The sequence below is a fragment of the Oryzias latipes genome, chromosome 4 (genome assembly GCF_053564925.1).
Source record: "Oryzias latipes strain Hd-rR chromosome 4, Olatipes_Hd-rR_3.1".
In the NCBI taxonomy this organism is placed as follows: Eukaryota; Metazoa; Chordata; class Actinopteri; order Beloniformes; family Adrianichthyidae; genus Oryzias; species Oryzias latipes.
The window spans coordinates 27,114,247-27,133,517 of record NC_136240.1 but is presented as its reverse complement, the minus strand read 5'-3'; the positions used below and the strand labels follow the sequence as shown (position 1 = coordinate 27,133,517).

At 43.2% G+C, this 19,271-nt stretch overlaps 2 protein-coding genes and 1 long non-coding RNA gene across 5 annotated transcripts; all 3 read right to left on the bottom strand.

Annotated features, from left to right (window-relative positions):
- Positions 1-35: 35 nt before the first annotated feature.
- Positions 36-3,401, bottom strand: LOC101155085 (antiviral innate immune response effector IFIT1-like). 2 transcript variants are annotated; one of them, XM_023954419.2, is made up of 2 exons: positions 2,814-3,401; positions 36-1,958 (listed from the first exon to the last, which is right to left on the bottom strand). In XM_023954419.2, exons 1-2 carry the CDS (start codon positions 2,816-2,818, stop codon positions 647-649), a joined length of 1,317 nt encoding a protein of 438 aa, XP_023810187.1. In that variant the 5' UTR covers positions 2,819-3,401; the 3' UTR covers positions 36-646. The 2 variants fall into 2 exon arrangements, with proteins under 2 accessions (XP_023810187.1, XP_023810188.1); XM_023954420.2 differs by having other exon boundaries at positions 36-1,955; positions 2,814-3,397.
- Positions 3,402-3,532: 131 nt separating this feature from the next.
- LOC110014043 (antiviral innate immune response effector IFIT1-like) lies at positions 3,533-10,507 on the bottom strand. Of its 2 annotated transcripts, none has more exons than XM_023954421.2 (3): positions 10,204-10,507; positions 9,588-9,672; positions 3,533-7,280 (listed from the first exon to the last, which is right to left on the bottom strand). In XM_023954421.2, exons 2-3 carry the CDS (start codon positions 9,590-9,592, stop codon positions 5,969-5,971), a joined length of 1,317 nt encoding a protein of 438 aa, XP_023810189.1. In that variant the 5' UTR covers positions 9,593-9,672; positions 10,204-10,507; the 3' UTR covers positions 3,533-5,968. The 2 variants fall into 2 exon arrangements, with proteins under 2 accessions (XP_023810189.1, XP_023810190.1); XM_023954422.2 differs by having other exon boundaries at positions 3,533-7,277.
- Positions 10,508-11,339: 832 nt separating this feature from the next.
- Positions 11,340-18,537, bottom strand: LOC144991932 (uncharacterized). Its single transcript, XR_013655610.1, has 2 exons — positions 11,780-18,537; positions 11,340-11,661 (listed from the first exon to the last, which is right to left on the bottom strand). It is a non-coding gene; the product is annotated as an uncharacterized LOC144991932 (long non-coding RNA).
- Between the last annotated feature and the right edge of the window lie 734 nt (positions 18,538-19,271).

Genomic DNA, 19,271 nt, shown 5'->3' with positions numbered 1-19,271 from the left:
TAAGAGTTTAAGAAATTCAAATGATCAGAATAAAGTTTTATTGGTAAAATGTTTATTAAGGAAGTGCTGAAGTTTTATTCTACAGGATCAATACACTAAACATTCAAACCAGTCTTTATATAGCACTTTCATATAGAACATAACACAAAGTGCTTTACACCAGAACACACATTAAACAAGCACAACAAAATAAAAATAAAGCCCCCGACCCCCACAGAACCCCTAATCCGATTCATGCCTCCCACCCCCTTAAATGATGGAGACAAACATTTGAGAAAGAGGCTGAGAATGGAAAACATTTGTTGGTGTAAATGTTAATATTTGGAATCTCCCTTTCTGTGATGCTGGATAGACAGCCAGATGCAGCACCACAGGCGGAGAACCAGCATCACCACAGTAAGGTGGAGATGCAGGTCCCCATATAGAGCTGCAGCTGATGAACAGCAGCCGACCCAAAGGGGGAGGATCCAACTGAGAAAGCTCTGGAAATAAAAAAATTTAAAATAAAAGTAAAAAAATATAAAAGAGAAGCTGAAGGTTCGTAATGTTGTTTTTTTGGAAAGCCAGCTAGCAGAGTGTTACAATAATCAATGAAAGCATGCGTTTGCATCTCAGGTTTAGATATGAACCCTATGTTGGTAAAACGTCATTCAGAATCATCATCTGGCAGGTTTTCCAGAAACTCCCTGATTTCTGGGCACATCCTGCTCCTTCCTCTCTCACATATTTTCTGTAGCATTTTGACGCTTAGCTTCCCATAGAAACTCCTGTTTGGAATTTCTGCCGACTTCATGTAGTACTGAACAGACTTGTTCCTGTCCTGACGCTCAAAGTTGAGGTATCTGGCGTAGTTGTAGTATAGCAGCTGTTTGTCTCCGGAATCCAGGTCTCTCCTTGCGAGCAGGTCTTGGAACATCTGGTATGCTATTGTGCGGCCATGACTCGACTTTGCCTGAACATATGCCAGGTCCATCTTCTTCACAAATGACGTGTCTGGATAGAGATCAACGACCTCCTCATTCAGCTTTATGGCTCTCTCAATCGTACGTTGGTCTGCTCGATCAGCTGTGAACCTGAGGACTTTCCATTTGTAGCAGAGTGCAGCACATCTCTTCAGGTAGCGCTCATCAGGATGCCGCTCCAAGGCCTCCTCAGTCAGAACGATGGCCTTATCCAGCGAGCCCAGCTCCCTGTGCAGCCTCAGGAGGGGCTTCAGGCCACTGTAGCTGCTGACAGGCTGCAGAAGGATCTTCTGACCCAGCGTCTCTGCCTCATCTTTATCTGATTCTCCTTTTCTGCCTCTTACCTTAAGCTCCACAGCAGCCACGTACAGATTCTCTGGATCCTGCTCTCGGGCTGTTCTAATTTCCTGCAAGACGTCATCACTCAGGTCTGTGTCCCAGTGCTTAGCAGCACTGGCCAGTGCAATCACACGGCTGGACTGCCACTGCACCATGTCTGGCTGCATCTTGAAGGATCTCTGAAAGTAATCTGCAGCTAGCAGCTTGTTTTTTTTACCAAACTTCATCAGAGTCCAGGCTTTCTCGGCGTAGATCTCTGGGTGGAGCTCATCCTGGGACGGAGATGGGAATTTACTTTTGAGAGCTTCAACCTTTGACAAGTAATCTTGACTCTTTGCCTCTTCTCCAAGATGATGGTGCAGCCAGGCTAGATTTCCATAGTTCACCATCAGCCAGGGACCCTCATCTTCCTTCCTCAGCCGCTGTAAGGTTTCTGTGGCCTTTCTGAAGTACTTATGGGCTTCTTTGCTAGAGCCCAGCTCATAGAGGACAAACCCCCACAAGTTGTAAATGGAACCCAACCAAAAATTTCCCTCATCTGTCCCAATGTCCTCAAGCTGGACCCTCTTGTGTAACAGATGTGATCTGGTGGTTTCCTTGACCCAGGTGAAGTGACACTCCAGGGCCTCCAGTTTGGACAGAGTCTGAGAAGAACTGCTGGACAAGAACAGACACCAATAAGACAAAGAGAACTGTTCAGACACCTTCACAGAAACAGAAAAGATTACTTTGAGAACTTTTTGTATTTTGACTAATGCCTTATCATAATTTTCCACACCAGTCTTTGCATTCCCTTTGACACTCCTTTGTCACATACCCAGGGGCGGGGCTACATGGGAAAAGGCGGGGAGAGCTGCCCCCCAGCAAAAAGCTTAGCCTCCCACACTTTTTGAGTCAGTACTAGTATCATTATTGTTAAATAATAAAAATAATGACCAGTAAAGCATCTTCAATCATTAGAAATAGGACATCTGCTAAAAGAACTGCTGTTTAATATTACAACAAATATAATATTACAACAATGACACTGTTTGAAATATGTATATTTGATCTTTCATTTAGAATGGTCTTCAACTCTACTTTTTGCCATCCTTCCAAAGTCTTCTGTCCCCCCCCTCATATAAAATGTTCTTGCTCTTCTACTGCACATTCCACACCTGGAATCTTAAAAAAAAGAAGCGGCACACCGTGTTTGAGAGAGGGCTCACTTGACAGCCATTCGACGAGAGAGGGCTGGCTTGACACCAGTGTCCAACTGTCTGAGTTTATTTTAACCTTCTGTTTTGTGGAACTTTTGTCAAGTTTGCAATTGTATATTTTTAACCTATCAAATCCAGTCTTCATTTGGGGTGCAAATGTAAGCGGGCATTCGGTCACACACACCTTGGCTGCATGTTTGGCCAACAGGAATTTACATCATTTGTAGTGCTGTTTGCACGTAAATACGTCCAAATAACATCAGCCTAAACATAAAATGAAAAATCTAAAATAAAAAACATAAAAATCGCGTACCTCATGACGATCTTTCAGTCTTCTGTAGATATGAACTCTTCTTTCCTCTCACCGTTCTTATCTGTGGCGCAGCTCCTCTTTACGCACTTTTTTATATGCACGTCCGCCTCACTGCGAAGTGAAAGAGATCCCGCTACGTCTTGCTCATCATGCAGACTCGACTGAACGTTTCTCTATTTTCCAGAATCGAAACTTAACTCTGCTGATTCCAAAGAAAGGACAGTGTTGGATTTGAACTTGGAAAAGCTTTGTTCAAAGCAATCTAAACAAAAATTAGATACATTAACTCTAAAGCACACAGAACCTGACAGAATGAGGCTATTTAGTGATAAGTTTGTCAAAAAGAGTTTAATTGTTTGAAATGGAATGGGAGGAAGTGAATTTACATAACCCCATTCCTGGTTTTTTTCTTTTCTCTTTTTCTTTCTTTTTTTTTTTGACCTGTTCTGTCCAACAACTGAACGAACACACGAGAACTGAAGGCGTTTTATGTTGGACAGGTTTTACTATTACAGACAGAGGTTATGTATCTTCGGCTAACCTGGGTGTCTATTTGCATTAACCCCTTTTTTAATGTATTTGTTACATTTGATCTTTTAAATATATATATATTTTTAAAGCAATTTAACCATCCCTGTTTTGCTTTACTCCAATTTTTAATTATGTTTAAGTGAACATTACTTGATATGAGGAATGAAAAACAACTTTATTCAACTTGCAACTTTTTTGTATAAGACTTTATTGTTCAAAACGTATAGAACAAATGCGCATGACAACAATAGTCATAACAATGAGAATGCAATGTTTTACAAAGAAATATTACAAAACCTATTACTATACATTAAAAATGTTCAAAGACAGTTTTCATAAATACATATGGCCTTTATGTTTAAGTTATTAGAAATAAAATGTAAATAAGATTCTAATTACAGGGAAAAATGGTTGTGATGAAGAAAATTTTGATCTGTGAATACGAAACGTACCAAAAATTATAGTTAGATTAATTGTCAATTTTATGCTTGATTTTGTGTTCTTTTCGTGTAGGCCAAATATGATTTATTCAAATTTCCTGTGAAATTAAGTCACATTTTTGATTTATAAAACGTGTACATTGTTTCCAAAAATGTACAGTGATATTACAATTCCAAAACAGGTGACTGTTTCTGAGTGTTGTTTACAGAGAGTACAGTTGTGGTCAATAGTCTTATTATATCTTCGCATGAATTGACTCCTGGGTGTAGCACCGAGCTACATACAGAACCTTAACATACAGAAGATCTTGCAACTAAATTTTATTGATCTTTTAAAGTGCAGGACCATTACAGATGAATGAAAGATGACCATTAAAGATAATGAAAATTGCATTTCTGGTGTTTTTAACATGCCTTTTTCTGATGATGGACATAGTAAGCTTAAATAGCATACCTGAGTTTAGCTTTATTCAAATTTTGGTGAATTAAGGGGGGACATAATGTGTTTTTAAAAAAAAAAAAAAAAAAAAAAAACCTCAGTAGCCTCTCGATGTGTGTCCTGTGTTGCTGTTTGTCTGACCTTCATCGAGATGTACTGGAACGGAGTTTCTCCTTGTTGGGATTAATACATTTTTCATTCATTCATTCAAAAAGAACCTGTGGGATGTGGAAGATATTCTGGATGGACCACCAGCTCCCTGCTCTGATCAATCCACTTACAGACGTCTGTACGGCTGGAAAGCTTCAATATTGCTTGCCATTTTTGTTTTCACTGGCAATGTTAGGTTGGGCGTGTGAGGGGCTGTAAGCTAATAGGAGCGAGTGTATACTGGTGGATGATGGGAAGTAGGGGTGGGCCTACACCATAGCAATAGTCCCGCTCACAACTCTGCAAAGAACTTTTAATGAACTACTGCTGCTCTGCTGAAACCGTCATAACAAACAATAGTTCTTATTTTTTATAGTTATTAAACTGCATAAGCATAATAAAAAAACACCTGAAAGTAGATAAAAATATTATTGTAGTGGGACTTCAAAACAATTCATTCTTTTGGGTAGCGCGTAAGAAAATAATCAAAGCCACATACTGTCTATATAAGAATTGAAGAAATTCAAATGATCAGAATAAAGTTTTGTTGGTAAATATTTATGAAGAATTCAATCATGTGAGTTGAAAAGTTATTCTACAGTAACTCTACACTAAACAGTCAAATCAATCAACAATGAAAAATGGAACTAAAAGAAACATTTGGGAGAGAGGCTAAGCACAGAAAACATTTGTCTTTATAAATGTTAATATTTGGAACCTTTCTGTCTGTGATGCTGCATAGACAGTCAGATGTGGGACGGGTTATCCATGAAGGATGTTAGCTTAGCAAACATCCTCCTGACTGCCACCTCCTCAATGGACTCAAGTGTGCAGCCCAGGACAGAGGCCTTCTTAACCAGTTTGTTAAGCCTCTTCAAGTCTCTGCCTGCACTGCTCCCCGCCCAGCACACAACTCCATAAAGGACCACTGAGGTCACCACAGTGTCATAAAAGGTCCTCAGCAGCTTTCTACACACGCCAAACGACCTCAGTCTCTTCAGCAGGTGAAGGCGACTCTGACCCCACCTGTACAGAGCATCCGTGTTGTTGGGACAGTCCAGTCTGTTGTTCAGGTGAACACCCAGGTATTTAAAAGTGTCAACAACCTCAATGTCTAAACCCTGGATGTTCACCGGTGACTGTTGTGTAGAGGACCTCCTGAAGTCCAGGACCAGCTCCTTCTTCTTGCTGGTGTTTAGCAGCAGGTGGTTATTTTCACACCAGCCAACAAAGTCGGAGATGACCCAATGCTACAATAATCAATAAAATCATGCATTAATATCTCCATATTGACCCTAGCCAGATTTCTAAGATGATAAAAACCAGTTTTAATCATCTGCTTCATGTGTGGTAAAAGTTAGCTTAGAGTCAATGTGCTATTAAGGAAAAATAACGCAAAATTTCAGCAAATTTACGGTACACGAATTTCACTTAGAATAAACTTTAAATTCCTGTTTTATACATCTTCAGTGTGATACATTTCTACATCTCAACCAAATGTAACTAAAATAATAGAAATACCTATAATCCCCCACATAAATGAAAAGGTAAAGCATCTTCAGAGGTTTAGATATGAACCCTATGTTGGTAAAACCTCATTCAGAATCATCATCTGGCAGGTTTTCCAGAAACTCCCTGATTTTTGGGCACATCCTGCTCCTTCCTCTCTCACATATTTTCTGGAGCATTTTGACGCTTAGTTTCCCATAGAAACTCCTGTTTGGAATTTCTGCTGACTTCATGTAGTACCGAACAGACTTGTTCCTGTCCTGACGCTCGAAGTTGAGGTATCTGGCATAGTTGTAGTATAGCAGCTGTTTGTCTTCAGAATCCAGGTCTCTCCTTGCGAGCAGGTCTTGGAACATCTGGTATGCTATTGTGCGGCCATGACTCGACTTTGCCTGAACATATGCCAGGTCAATCTTCTTCACCAATGACGAGTCTGGATAGAGATCAACGACCTCCTCATGCAGCTTTATGGCTCTCTTAATCGTACGTTGGTCTGCTTGATTACCCCTGCCCCTGAGGACTTTCCATTTGTAGCAGAGTGCAGCGCATCTCTTCAGGTAGCGCTCATCAGGATGCTTCTCCAAGGCCTCCTCTGTCAGAACGATGGCCTTATCCAGCGAGCCCAGCTCCCTGTGCAGCCTCAGGAGGGGTTTAAGGCCACTGTAGCTGCTGACAGGCTGCAGAAGGATCTTCTGACCCAGCGTCTCCGCCTCATTTTTCACTGATTCTCCTTTTTTGCCTCTTTCCTTAAGCTCCACAGCAGCCACGTACAGATTCTCTGGATCCTGCTCTCGGGCTGTTCTAATTTCCTGCATTAGGTCACCACTTAGGCCTGTGTCACTGTGCTTAGCAGCACTGGCCAGTGCAATCACACGGCTGGACTGCCACTGCACCATGTCTGGCTGCATCTTGAAGGATCTCTGAAAGTAATCTGCAGCTAAACGCTGATTATCTCTACCAAACTTCATCAGAGTCCAGGCTTTCTCAGCGTAGATCTCTGGGTGGAGCTCATCCTGGGATGGAGATGGGAATTTACTTTTGAGAGCTTCAACCTTTGACAAGTAATCTTGACTCTCTGCCTCTTCTCCTAGATGATGGTGCAGCCAGGCTAGATTTCCATAGTTCACCATCAGCCAGGGACCCTCATCTTCCTTCCTCAGCCGCTGTAAGGTTTCTGTGGCCTTTCTGAAGTACTTATGGGCTTCTTTGCTAGAGCCGAGCTCGTAGAGGACAAACCCCCACAAGTTGTAAATGGAAGTCAACCAAAAGTTTCCCTCATCTGTCCCAATGTCCTCAAGCTGGACCCTCCTGTGCAACAGCTGTGATCTGGTGGTATCCTTGACCCAGGTGAAGTGACACTCCAGGGCCTCCAGTTTGGAGAGAGTCTGAGAAGAACTGCTGGACAAGAACAGACACCAATAAGACAAAGAGAACTGTTCAGACACGTCACAGAAACAGAAACGATTACTTTGAGAACTTTTTGTATTTTGACTAATGCCTTATCATAATCTTCCACACCTGTCATTGCATTCCCTTTGACACTCCTTTGTCACATAGCCAGGGGTGGGACTACATGGGGCAAGGGGGGGGGGGACAGCTGCCCCCCAGTAAAAAGCCCCCCAACACACACACTTTTGAGTCAGTACTAGTATCATATTAAAAAGAATGACCTGTAAAGCATCTTCAAGCATTAGAAATAGGACATCTGCTAAAAGAACTGCTGTTTAATATTACAGAAAATATAATATTACAACAATGAAACTGTTTGAAATATGTATATTTGATCCTTTCATTTATAATGGTCTTCCACTGTACTTTTTACCATCCTTCCAAAGTCTTCTGTCCCCCCTCATATAAAATGTTCTAGCTCTTCTACTGCACATTCCAAATCTGAAATCTTCCTCCACAACATTCCAACCTGCTGCTATGGTGACAGCAGTCATGTTGTTGGTTTAGAGCAGGGGTCGGGAACCTTTTTGGCCAAGAGAGCCATAAACGCCACATATTTTTAAATGTAATTTCGAAAGAGCCATACAATAATGTAGTGTCCCTTTCACACACTGAGGCACGGAGACTTAACCTCTCTTAAGGTTCTTTATTCTGGTTACTGTAGACCGCAACAAACGCCGTACAATTAATTCAGCAACTCCTCAATCTCTCCCGCTGAGACGAGAGCGCTTCTCCCAACTTTATATTCCCCTGCTCCTGCTCCAGCCCTCCCATTTCCCTTATTTGGCCCAAACCTGAACCCCATTGGTCCAAATTACCTAACAACAGGCTGAGCGACAGAACTGAGGGCCAATCAGATCTTTGCTTCAATGAACTCCAGAACTTATAACGCGGCCCACCAGCCACCCAGCCCAACTCAGTCCGCGACAATATGTTTAAAACTAAATATACAAATGAATGTGTGTATTTGATGTAATTTCAACATTTTTAAAGTACAATAAGTCTGTGGATTCTTTTTAATAACATTGTTATGCTGTTGCTAATAAATGATGAGTATTTCTCGTGGTGGTTTTGCTGATTGTCTAGTCTGGTTGATACGTGGTGAGTTTCTGCTTCATACAGGCGTTGAGACTTTAAGAGTGATCTTAGGTTGGTCTGAATGTTCTGTAGATGTGAGAAAGACTGCTCACATGCAGACCTGGAGCCAAACACACACTCACGCGCTGCAGTGAGTGACAGGCAGTGGGTTTTACGTTATTACAATCCCTGCGCGATTCACCTGCTGCCGGTCCCCACAACCCCTCACCCCCACCCTCTGCTTTCTTCCTCACACATCCCGTCCCCGCAAAACTGTGCGCTCTTTCTCAGACACTGGAGCGCGCAGTTTTAGGCACGGCAATTCACAGGTTTCCGGGTGGTACAAACTCTGTGAATTAATAGACAATTGTAAACTTATACTAGTGCTGGCGCAGATTTCTCTCTCTAAGCACCGCTACTACTGCGCGTCTCTGGCATCGCATCGCGCCCGAGAAGGACTGGTCTAATGAAAAAAAAAAAAAAAGTACAATTAAAGATTTGTCTGCGAGCCACATGTGACCATCAAAAGAGCCATATATGGCTCGCGAGCCATAGGTTCCCGACCCCTGGTTTAGAGACACTGAGAAAGAGACAGGAAGTAGAGCTGGAGGTAGCAGAGATGAAGATGTTGAGGCTTTCTCTGGGAGTGACCAGGACAGATACTGTGGGATCAGGAATGAATCCATCAGAGAAACAGCTCATGATAGATGTTTTTAAGAAACATTTCGTAACCTTAAGAGAATGGCCAGTAATTATGTCAGCAAAGTGTCAAATTTCCTATATGAAGACTTTGGGAGGTTGTCATTTTAAGCCACTGTCCAATTGGTACCTAAGTGCGGCTATTTCTGCTGCTCCTCGCTCCTCCAGGTGATGGATCAACACAATTTATACAACAAGGCGCTTGACAACTAATCAGACTTTAACTTTATGTTAACTTTAAATATGTGCTGCCAACAACAACATTAAGCCTTGGAGCTTGGACGCACTTTAAATATGTGCGTGCAATGCAGCAATGCGCATCTTGGCTGCATGTTTGGCCAACATGAATTTCCATTTCCATTCAATTATTTTTTGTGCTGGTCGTACGTAAATACGTGTAAATAACATCATCCTTAACATAAAATTAGAAAATTAAAAAACAAAACTAATATAAAATAAAATAACATAAAAATCACATACCTCATGACGATCTTCCTGTCTTCTGTAGATATGAACCCTTCAGTGACGTGCGGTGGGGTCAATGGCTGGTGAGGCACTGAATCCTCTGGAGTCAGATTTACAATGAAAGAACTAAATATTTCACCATTCATCCAATGGCAGTTATCAGCTTATAAAATACACACAAGAACATATTTGTCCTACAGAGAATATTTCTTTTATAGATATTGTGTATAAATTATTAATATATACTGTAAACAAATGAAAGTATACAGATGTGTTTATTTATGGTAATTTTTCAACTTCAAATTCTGGTGCTTTAATCAGTTATCAAATTGTCTGTGAAAATTATCATAAATAAATGATTTTATTTACATTTTGGAAATATGAATGACCCCCTCTAAATGAAGAATGACATCCTTAATCTGTTTCTACGGCACCAGTGTAGCTACAAAGCAGCTGTCAGCTCACGTCTGCCCCCTGCTGGTGAGGCATGCCTCACCAGGAGTTTCCGCTCCGTCTGTAATCGCGCAACACTCAAAAAATTCGGCGATTTCAGAAACTGGAAAACGTGTTGATTTGACTGAAAATTCATATTTAACACAGATCAGTGGAAAATAATATTTACTCAATTTACCTTTTTGTATTTTATCAGAATTATGACAGGTGAGGCTCTGCCCCACTTGCCTCACAGCATGTCACTGGAACTCTTCTTTCCCTCACCACCCTTATCTGTGGCGCAGCTCCTCGGTTTATAGAGCATCCGCCTCACCGCAAAGTGAAAGAGGTCTCTCTTCGTCTCGGTCATGCGGACTCGACTAAACGTTTCTCTATTTTCCAGAATCGAAACTTAACTCTGCTGAAACGAAAGAAAGGACAATGTTGTCAAGCCAGCCCTCTCTCGTCGAACGGCTGTCAAGTGAGCCCTCCCTCAAAAACGGTGTGCCGCTTATTTACATACATTGCGGTAACAGCAAGAGGGACTTATTTTTAAAGTAATAGCAAAGTGTAAGAACTGTGAATACACACGCGCGCACACACACACACACACACACACAGTCACGCGCACACACACAAACACACACACACAGTGTTTTCACTTCTCACTTCTACTATCCCACCTGGTTATCAGGTTATGTCACAAAATCACAAAATAAGTTTCAGACAGATCTGATGTGGAATTTCAAATAGTATTTTTATAATATTAGGTGTTTTTGTCCCATGGTGACAAATCTGTAAAAAGAGTGCGGGTGTGCACTGACTGGACTCCTGCATTGGGTGCAATATGCCCACAGGACCAGGGGTAGATGTTGGTCCCAGTCTTTCTGATGTGTACTGGTCACTAGCAAGCTAGGTAGCCAATGTACGTTGAAGCGCTCCACCAAACCATCGCTCTGTGGATGAAGTGGTGTAGTCCGGGTCATCTTCTCTCGCAGGTGTTTGCACTCCCCTGCGAAGAGTCTGCTCTCAAAGTACCTGCCTGGGTCACTGTGGAGCTCATTGCGGAGTCCTAACCGCGTGAACATCCCCTTCTCCAGGTACTTCGCTGTTGTGGTTGTCTGGTCCGCTACCTGGAGGAGGGGACATTCACGCGGTGTGGAGTCCCCAATGAGCTACACAGTGACCAGGGCAGTTACTTTGAGAGCAGACTCTTAAATAATATGATACATCATTTTATTTCTGTCTTTTTTTGAAAATTCACATCAGACATATAAATATATATATATATACATATGTAGCCTGGCGAATTCAAGCCTGCACAGGACACAAAACTGTCTTTGGGTTCTTTATTCCAAAACAAAAATGTAACTCAGGATTTCAGATTTAAAAAAAAATGGTAATCAGGAAGATAAAAAAACAAAAACAAAATGTGGATCTATTATGCCATCTAGATGCTTCTTTTAGCCAGTCACTTTCCGATCTTCCAAAATCACGAAAGAAAACAAGTGTAAACAAAACAAAAATGGAGAAAAAGATCAAATTTAAGAAAAAGAGTACACAAGAATAACTACAGCAGGTGCTCTGTGGCCCGAACTGTAACAGGAATGACAGCAAAGTTGATCACCAGTCACAACATTGGCTCCGTCGAGCACTGCTGTAAAACACACGTAAAATGCAGCGACAATTGTACAAATCAAATTACTAATTTCATCAAATTTCTTAAAACAGAATACTTTTACAACAATTACAGTAAACACAACTTCTTTTTTTACCTTTTTATGTTTGTTTACCCTCTTAACGACTCTTCACGCCAGGTTTCAAGCGCCTTTAATCCGCAGATCAAAACAACCGTCAAACAACTGTCAAATAACGGTCCCCAGAACACACCACCTCCTCACTGAACTGTTCACTGAAAACCCAGGAAGCGCCCTCTAGTGGCACAACCCTGTACCTACACCTTCTCCTCCTGGCTACATTCTCCCCTGCTTTCCAGGCACCGCCCTCGGTGACCTAATTTACACACTTTCCTTCATTCATTGCTTCTCTGAAGAATGCTGTACCCACATTGATCAACAGCTGTGACAATACATCAGGACTTAAAGAAATAGCATTACAGGTTGATCTGGGGAGATGATGTGGATTTGAATGTAATCCCGCGGTTGCTCTCTGACTCCGGCGAGGGGCGGGAACCGGCACCTCGGTCTCAGCATCTCTTCCAGACATGCTGTTTGTCACAATGTCCTTTAGTTCTGAACCTGGGAGAGGTGTTCCACCATCAACCGTTCCACCAGTGCTCCAGGACTCCAAGACCTGGCAATCAGGAACACCATCAGTGTCTGTGTTCAGTTCTTGGTCCAAATGTGGATAAGTTGTTTCCTCCAACAGTACATAATCTGGGTCTGACTCCAGATTCTCTTTACGAACTTCCACAGGAGCAGCTATAGTAGAAGTGGAAGTGTCCTTTTTCAATTTCCTTGGTGCTGGAACTGGGCCTGGACAGGGTCTTAGGTTTACTCGATGGACCCTTTTGATGGGACCACCCTCCAATGGCTCCACAGTGTGTGTGCTGTCTTGCACATCCAGGACCCGGTAAATCACTGAACTCCAGGCATCCTGAATTTTGTTTCTACCCTGGGGCCACTGACGGAGATAAACTAATTGACCTATTTCCACAGGAGGACAGTAAACTTTGCTCTTCTCCAGTTCAAGCCGTTCTGCAGCTTTTTGTTCAGAATACTGCCTAGTTCTGTTATGGGCCTCATGCAGACGTTCCTGATGAACCACCAACCAGTCATGTTTTCTATCTACCACCTGATCTTGATTTAACAACGCATCTACAGGGAGGTGTGGATGTACCCCATACAGGAGATAGTACGGTGAGTACCCCGTGGTGGCGTGTGGAGTTACATTGTAGGCATAAATCAACTCTGGCAAATACTCAGGCCACCTACGTTTTTTCTCTGGTGGGAGCGTGCGCAGGAGGTCATGCAGAGTCCTATTAAAACGCTCACACTGGGCATTACCCTGGGGATGATGGGGTGTGGTGCGCGTTTTCTTAACTCCATACAATTTACACAGTTCCTGAATGACCTCACTCTCAAAGTTCCTTCCCTGATCGGAATGTAACCTCTCAGGTACCCCATACTTCATAAACCACTCTCTGAGCAAGACCTTCGCAGTGGTATCAGCTTTTTGATCTCGTGTTGGAAACGCCTGTGTAAATTTGGTGAAAACATCAGTTACAACCAACACATTCTCTCGACCATCGGAAGCTGGCTCCAACAACGTAAAATCCACTGCAACTACCTCAAGAGGGCGTGTAGCAAGAAAATGTTTCATAGGGGTACGTATGTGAGGTTGTGGCAGTTTGGTGAGTATATATCTTTCACACTGTTTCACCCACCGCTCGACATTTTCATACATCCCAACCCAGAAACACCTCTGTTTCAAAAGGTTCTGCGTGCGCTCTATTCCTTGATGACCCATCTGATTATGCACACTTTCAAGTACTGAGTCTTTCAAACATTCGGGCAAAAGAAGTTGTTGACACTCAAGTTTGTGATCATCCTCAATAACACGATATAACAATCCATCTACATCTATAATTCTTGACCACTGTCTGAGCAGGGAGATGACGGGTTTAGCTAAACTCCTCCTTTGCTGATAAGTGGGTTTTGTCTTCTGATCCCAAAACTGACAAAAGGACTTAATGGTTGGGTCTGTTTGTTGAAACTGCCTCAACTCCTCTTTTGAGTAACCTGGCAGAGTTGGCGTGTTACCTTGAAGATCTTTGTTCTCAACAACCTGCTCAGCAGCTGTAGCCCGCATCTCTCTAACCTGACAGCACTTGATACCTTCACACACTAAATCTGGGTCAAGGGATGTGCCTCTCTGAATCATGTTGCAAATGGATATACATCCATCAAACTCCTCGTCACCATTTGTTTCCGGCTCCCCTGCTAACGGCTGCCTAGACAGTGCATCTGCTGCTGCGTTACATCTCCCAGGGCGATAACGAACGTCAAAGTCAAACGGGGCCAACTGTGCTATCCAGCGCTGTTCAACGGCGCCCAACCTTGCTGAGTCGAGATGACACAGGGGATTATTGTCTGTCATCACAGTAAATTTGGCCCCCAAAAGATAACCTCTGAACTTTTCAGATACAGCCCACTTTAAAGCGAGAAGCTCAAGCTTCATGCTGCTGTAATTCCGATCATTCTTCTCTGCACCTCTCAGTCTCCTACTGGCATATGCTATAACATGCTTCTCCCCATCTTGAATCTGATAGAGGACTGCTCCTAGTCCTAAACTGCTGGCGTCTGTCTCCAAGATAAATGGGAGGGAAAAGTTAGCATACCCAAGTAGAGGGGCACTGGTCAGTCTCTCTTTAAGCTCCTCAAAGGAATCTTGACATTCTGCAGTCCAAACACTTTTAAACAGATTTTTCGACCTAGACATGTTACTCTGATTCAGGCAGGTATTGACCGCATCATGTAAGGGACCTGCCAGTTGCGAAAAACCCTGCAAAAACCGGCGGTAGTAACTGCAAAAGCCCAAAAATGATCTCAACTCTTTAACGGAAGCTGGAACTGGCCATTGCTTAACCGCCGCCACCTTATCTGGATCTGTGCCTATTCCATCAGCGGAAATCTGGTGGCCCAGAAACCGCACGCTTGATTGGAGGAAATTACATTTTTCCACCTTCACCTTTAATCCTGTTTCCCTGAGCCTCTGAAACACAGTCTGTAACCGAGTCAAATGCCCATCGAACGTTGGTGAGTAGACCAAAATGTCATCCAAGTACACAAGCAGGATCTGGAACACTAAGTCACTCATAGTAGCCTGCATGAGTCGTTGAAAAGTTGCTGGCCCATTGCAGACTCCAAAAGGCAGTCTAGTGTACTCAAATAGCCCAAAAGGTGTTATAAAGGCTGTTTTGTGCCTGTCATTCTCATGTACTGCAACCTGATGATAGCCACTAGCGAGATCGATGGTTGAGAAAAATTTTGCCCCGTGCAAAGCATCAAAGCACTCATCGATCCGAGGCAATGGAAAGGCATCGCGTCGGGTTTTGGCATTGAGGCGTCTGTAATCCACACACAGTCTCAAGCTGTTGTCTGCTTTTCGCACTAGTACAATCGGGGACGCATAAGCACTGGTACTTTCTTGGATTACCCCCTTCCTTAAAAGTTGTGCAATATGATCTTTGACCTCCTTGTACTGAGTGGGTGGTACCCGCCTGTAGGGCTGAGTAACTGGGACATCATCGGTTAAGTGAATTTCATGTTGTATCCTGTCAGCATAGCCAAGGTCCTCATCACTCAACGCGAACACATCAGTGTACTGAGAAATAAGTTTTGCCAGCCTGGTCTGCTGTTCCGTGGTGCCACCAATTTTCAGGTGATCCAATAACAGATGTGGTGCATCTTCCGAAACACTAGCCTCTTTCTGTTCTATCGTTACTTCCTCATGATCTGCAGAGATGCGATTGAAAGACACCTCAGCTGCTGGTTCAACACACTCCACTTTGGAAAGGATCCCCAGTCTAGTTTTCGGTGATAACCATAAGTCCTCTTCAGAGAGGTTCACCACTTGTACAGGAAACACACGTTTAGCAACGTCCACCAAGGTAGGGATCACAATCAGGCCACTGGGCATGGGTGTGTTCGTTGGCTCAAGCAACAGCAGCCCATGAGAGTGTTTTGTGCCCCTTTTAGCATACACGGTGGCTACCGAAGCTGCTGGCACATGGGTGGCATTTTTACTTGCCACCCTAGCTGCAGAAACTTTTTCTGCCCCATCATCCATTTGCAACTTTTGCAGCGTTTCTTTCCAAGCTGAATCTAACTGGCCTCCAAGTGTGGAGTCCAAACTGGCAATAGACAACTCTTTGCATCTCTTTATCACATTCATCCCTATAAGCAGTGGAGGATTATTTTTATCCGGCTGCTGGGTTTCATTTGTCATTGTGCTGACCCTATCTGAAACTAAACCGCTGTTCTGCATCCTCACCTGCTGCTTATCAGGATCCCTCACTACCAAAAATCCACACTCTGTAACAGTTAATCCCATAGTCTTCACATCTAACTCCACGTAACCTATGTAAGGAATAGGCAGTGAATTAGCAGCTGTTAGTTTAAGCCACTTGGCTGTGGGAATTATATCCTCATCCTCACCAAGCAGGTGCTGACGAAAAAATGACTCAGAAAGGGTGCTGACCTGACTTCCACTATCTAATATACATCTAGTCTTGACTCCACCCACCTCAACTTCAACTTCGGGACATGAGCCCACAGCACGTTCTAGGAATCTCTCTCGAGTAAGAATCTGAGAGCCTTTACTTCCACCTCGGATTGCCTGGCTCTTGGCAACCGAGGGTGTTAGTTTCCCTGGGCGGGTGTTTCAGAAGTGGTAGGTTGACTTCCCTTTTTGTGTGATCTGCACTCCCGAGCGATGTGTCCCACTCTGTTGCACTTAAAACAAATAGGTTTGCCATCATCCGTATACTGGAACTTTGTTTTTACTCTCTCATCTCTGTGGGAGCTTCCCCGGAAAACAACTCCTTCTCTAACCACATTAACCAACTCCCCTATAGCTTTGCCTTGTTCAGAGACCACTTTAAGAATATCATCTAATGTGGCAGTTGACCTCTCGGGTGTACTACGTGTAGGTTGGCTTCCATCGCTCCCATCATTGCCCAATATACTCCTGCTTTTTACAACTCTAGTGTTAATGGGCCTGTCCTCTGCTGACCATGAAATTGCTTCCTGGCGCACTTCGAAGAGCGAGGAATCTGGTTTGTCTCTAAGCATTCTGCGGAGCTCCCTTCTGAGTGCGGAATCTCTTATTCCTTCAACAAACTGGTCTCTGACTGCCATCTTTGCATCAAGAATTGCATCTGGTTTTTGTTTTAAAACTGAGCGAAGGATCTGTGACAGTGCGTGGGAATATTCAAAAAAATCTTCACCCTCTACCTGGTGGCGGCTGTAGAAAGTCTGTAAAAGTTGTGCTACACTGCGTTTCTCCCTGTAAGCATCTCTGAGTAAGTTGACAATTTCATCAGGTGCCTTAAACTCATCTTCTGTGCACAACTTGACCTCCTCCAGTGCTGACCCTCTAAGATGTGACATAATGAAATCCACCTGATCTTCCTCTCCCAGACCTCTAGCTCTAATAGCTCGCTGGATTTCATCTAAAAATTCATCAACAGAGCGGCCATCGACTGTTGAATCACCACTAAACGGCTGAATAGGGCGTTCCCTAGGCAAGTAAATGTATGATCGGTTTGTTCTATTACTCAGAGCGGCTATCTGAGCCATAGCCTGGTCATGCTTACAACTTAGTTCTGATAACTGCGTCTGCAGTACAGTGACAGGGTCTATTTCTGAGTCTATGTTGGAGACTGGCTCATTCTCACTGCCTTCCTGCGACATGGCTGAATGTGTTCGAGCGAAGGTCAACAGCTGGATGTCAGGTGTTACTCAGATGCAGGTCCAGATGTGTTGGTCCGATGACTCTTCCTCGTCCCAGGATGAGCTGTCGTCTACCGGGCTGCAGGAAGTTGATCTCCGGTGATGTGGTCACTCCCACGACGATCCTGCCAGGTCTCCGGTGCTGTGGTCACTCCCACGACGATCCTGCCAGGTCTCCGGTGCTGTGATCAATCCCACGACGATCCTGCCAGGTCTCCTGTGCTGTGGTCACTCCCACGACGATCCTGCCAGGTCTCCGGTGCTGTGATCAATCCCACGACAATCCTTTTAATGGTTTCCTCCTCACCAGGCACTTAAGCTGGTGCAACTATAGTTATTCTGTGTACTCTTTAAAATTATTATTTATTTTTTTTATATATTTTTTATTATATTGCAAAAACTCCTGAGTTGCTAATTTTGCAGAACCCCACTCCTGGTACCAAATTGTGTAGCCTGGCGAATTCAAGCCTGCACAGGACACAAAACTGTCTTTGGGTTCTTTATTCCAAAACAAAAATGTAACTCAGGATTTCAGATTTAAAAAAAAATGGTAATCAGGAAGATAAAAAAACAAAAACAAAATGTGGATCTATTATGCCATCTAGATGCTTCTTTTAGCCAGTCACTTTCCGATCTTCCAAAATCACGAAAGAAAACAAGTGTAAACAAAACAAAAATGGAGAAAAAGATCAAATTTAAGAAAAAGAGTACACAAGAATAACTACAGCAGGTGCTCTGTGGCCCGAACTGTAACAGGAATGACGGCAAAGTTGATCACCAGTCACAACATTGGCTCCGTCGAGCACTGCTGTAAAACACACGTAAAATGCAGCGACAATTGTACAAATCAAATTACTAATTTCATCAAATTTCTTAAAACAGAATACTTTTACAACAATTACAGTAAACACAACTTCTTTTTTTACCTTTTTATGTTTGTTTACCCTCTTAACGACTCTTCACGCCAGGTTTCAAGCGCCTTTAATCCGCAGATCAAAACAACCGTCAAACAACTGTCAAATAACGGTCCCCAGAACACACCACCTCCTCACTTAACTGTTCACCGAAAACCCAGGAAGTGCCCTCTAGTGGCACAACCCTGTACCTACACCTTCTCCACCTGGCTACACATATATAAATATATATGTATATATAGGGGGGAGGGGGTGCATGTGTGTAAATAGCATACATATGTAAACTAAATGACAGTGCTAAAACATTGCTTTTACTTTAAAAGTAAGTCCTTCTTGCTGTTACTGCCATGTATGTAAAAAAGCGGCACACCGTTTTTGAGAGAGGGCTCACTTGACAGCCGTTCGGCGAGAGAGGGCTGGCTTGACACCAGTGAAAGGACAGTGTTGGATTTGGACTTGGAAAAGCTTTATTCCAAGCGATCTAAACAAAAATTTGATACATTAACTCCAAAGCATACAGAAGCTGACAGAATGAGGCTATTTCTCATAAGGCACTTTCCCGCTTGCAGTTAGTCCAGAACTCTGCTGCACGACTTTTAACAGGAACCAAAAATTATGAACACATCACTCCTATTCTTGCGTCGTTGCACTGGCTTCCTGTTAATTTTAGAATTAATTTTAAAATTGTATTGTTTGTTTTTAAAGCTCTACATGGACTGGCTCCAAAATACATCTCTGACCTCATTCAGATTTATAAACCAGCTCGTGCTCTGAGGTCAGACGGCCAGCTCCAGCTTGTGGAGCCCATGACAAGGCTCAAAACTAGGGGAGACAGAGCGTTCTCTGTTGTTGGCCCTAAGCTGTGGAACGCTCTGCCA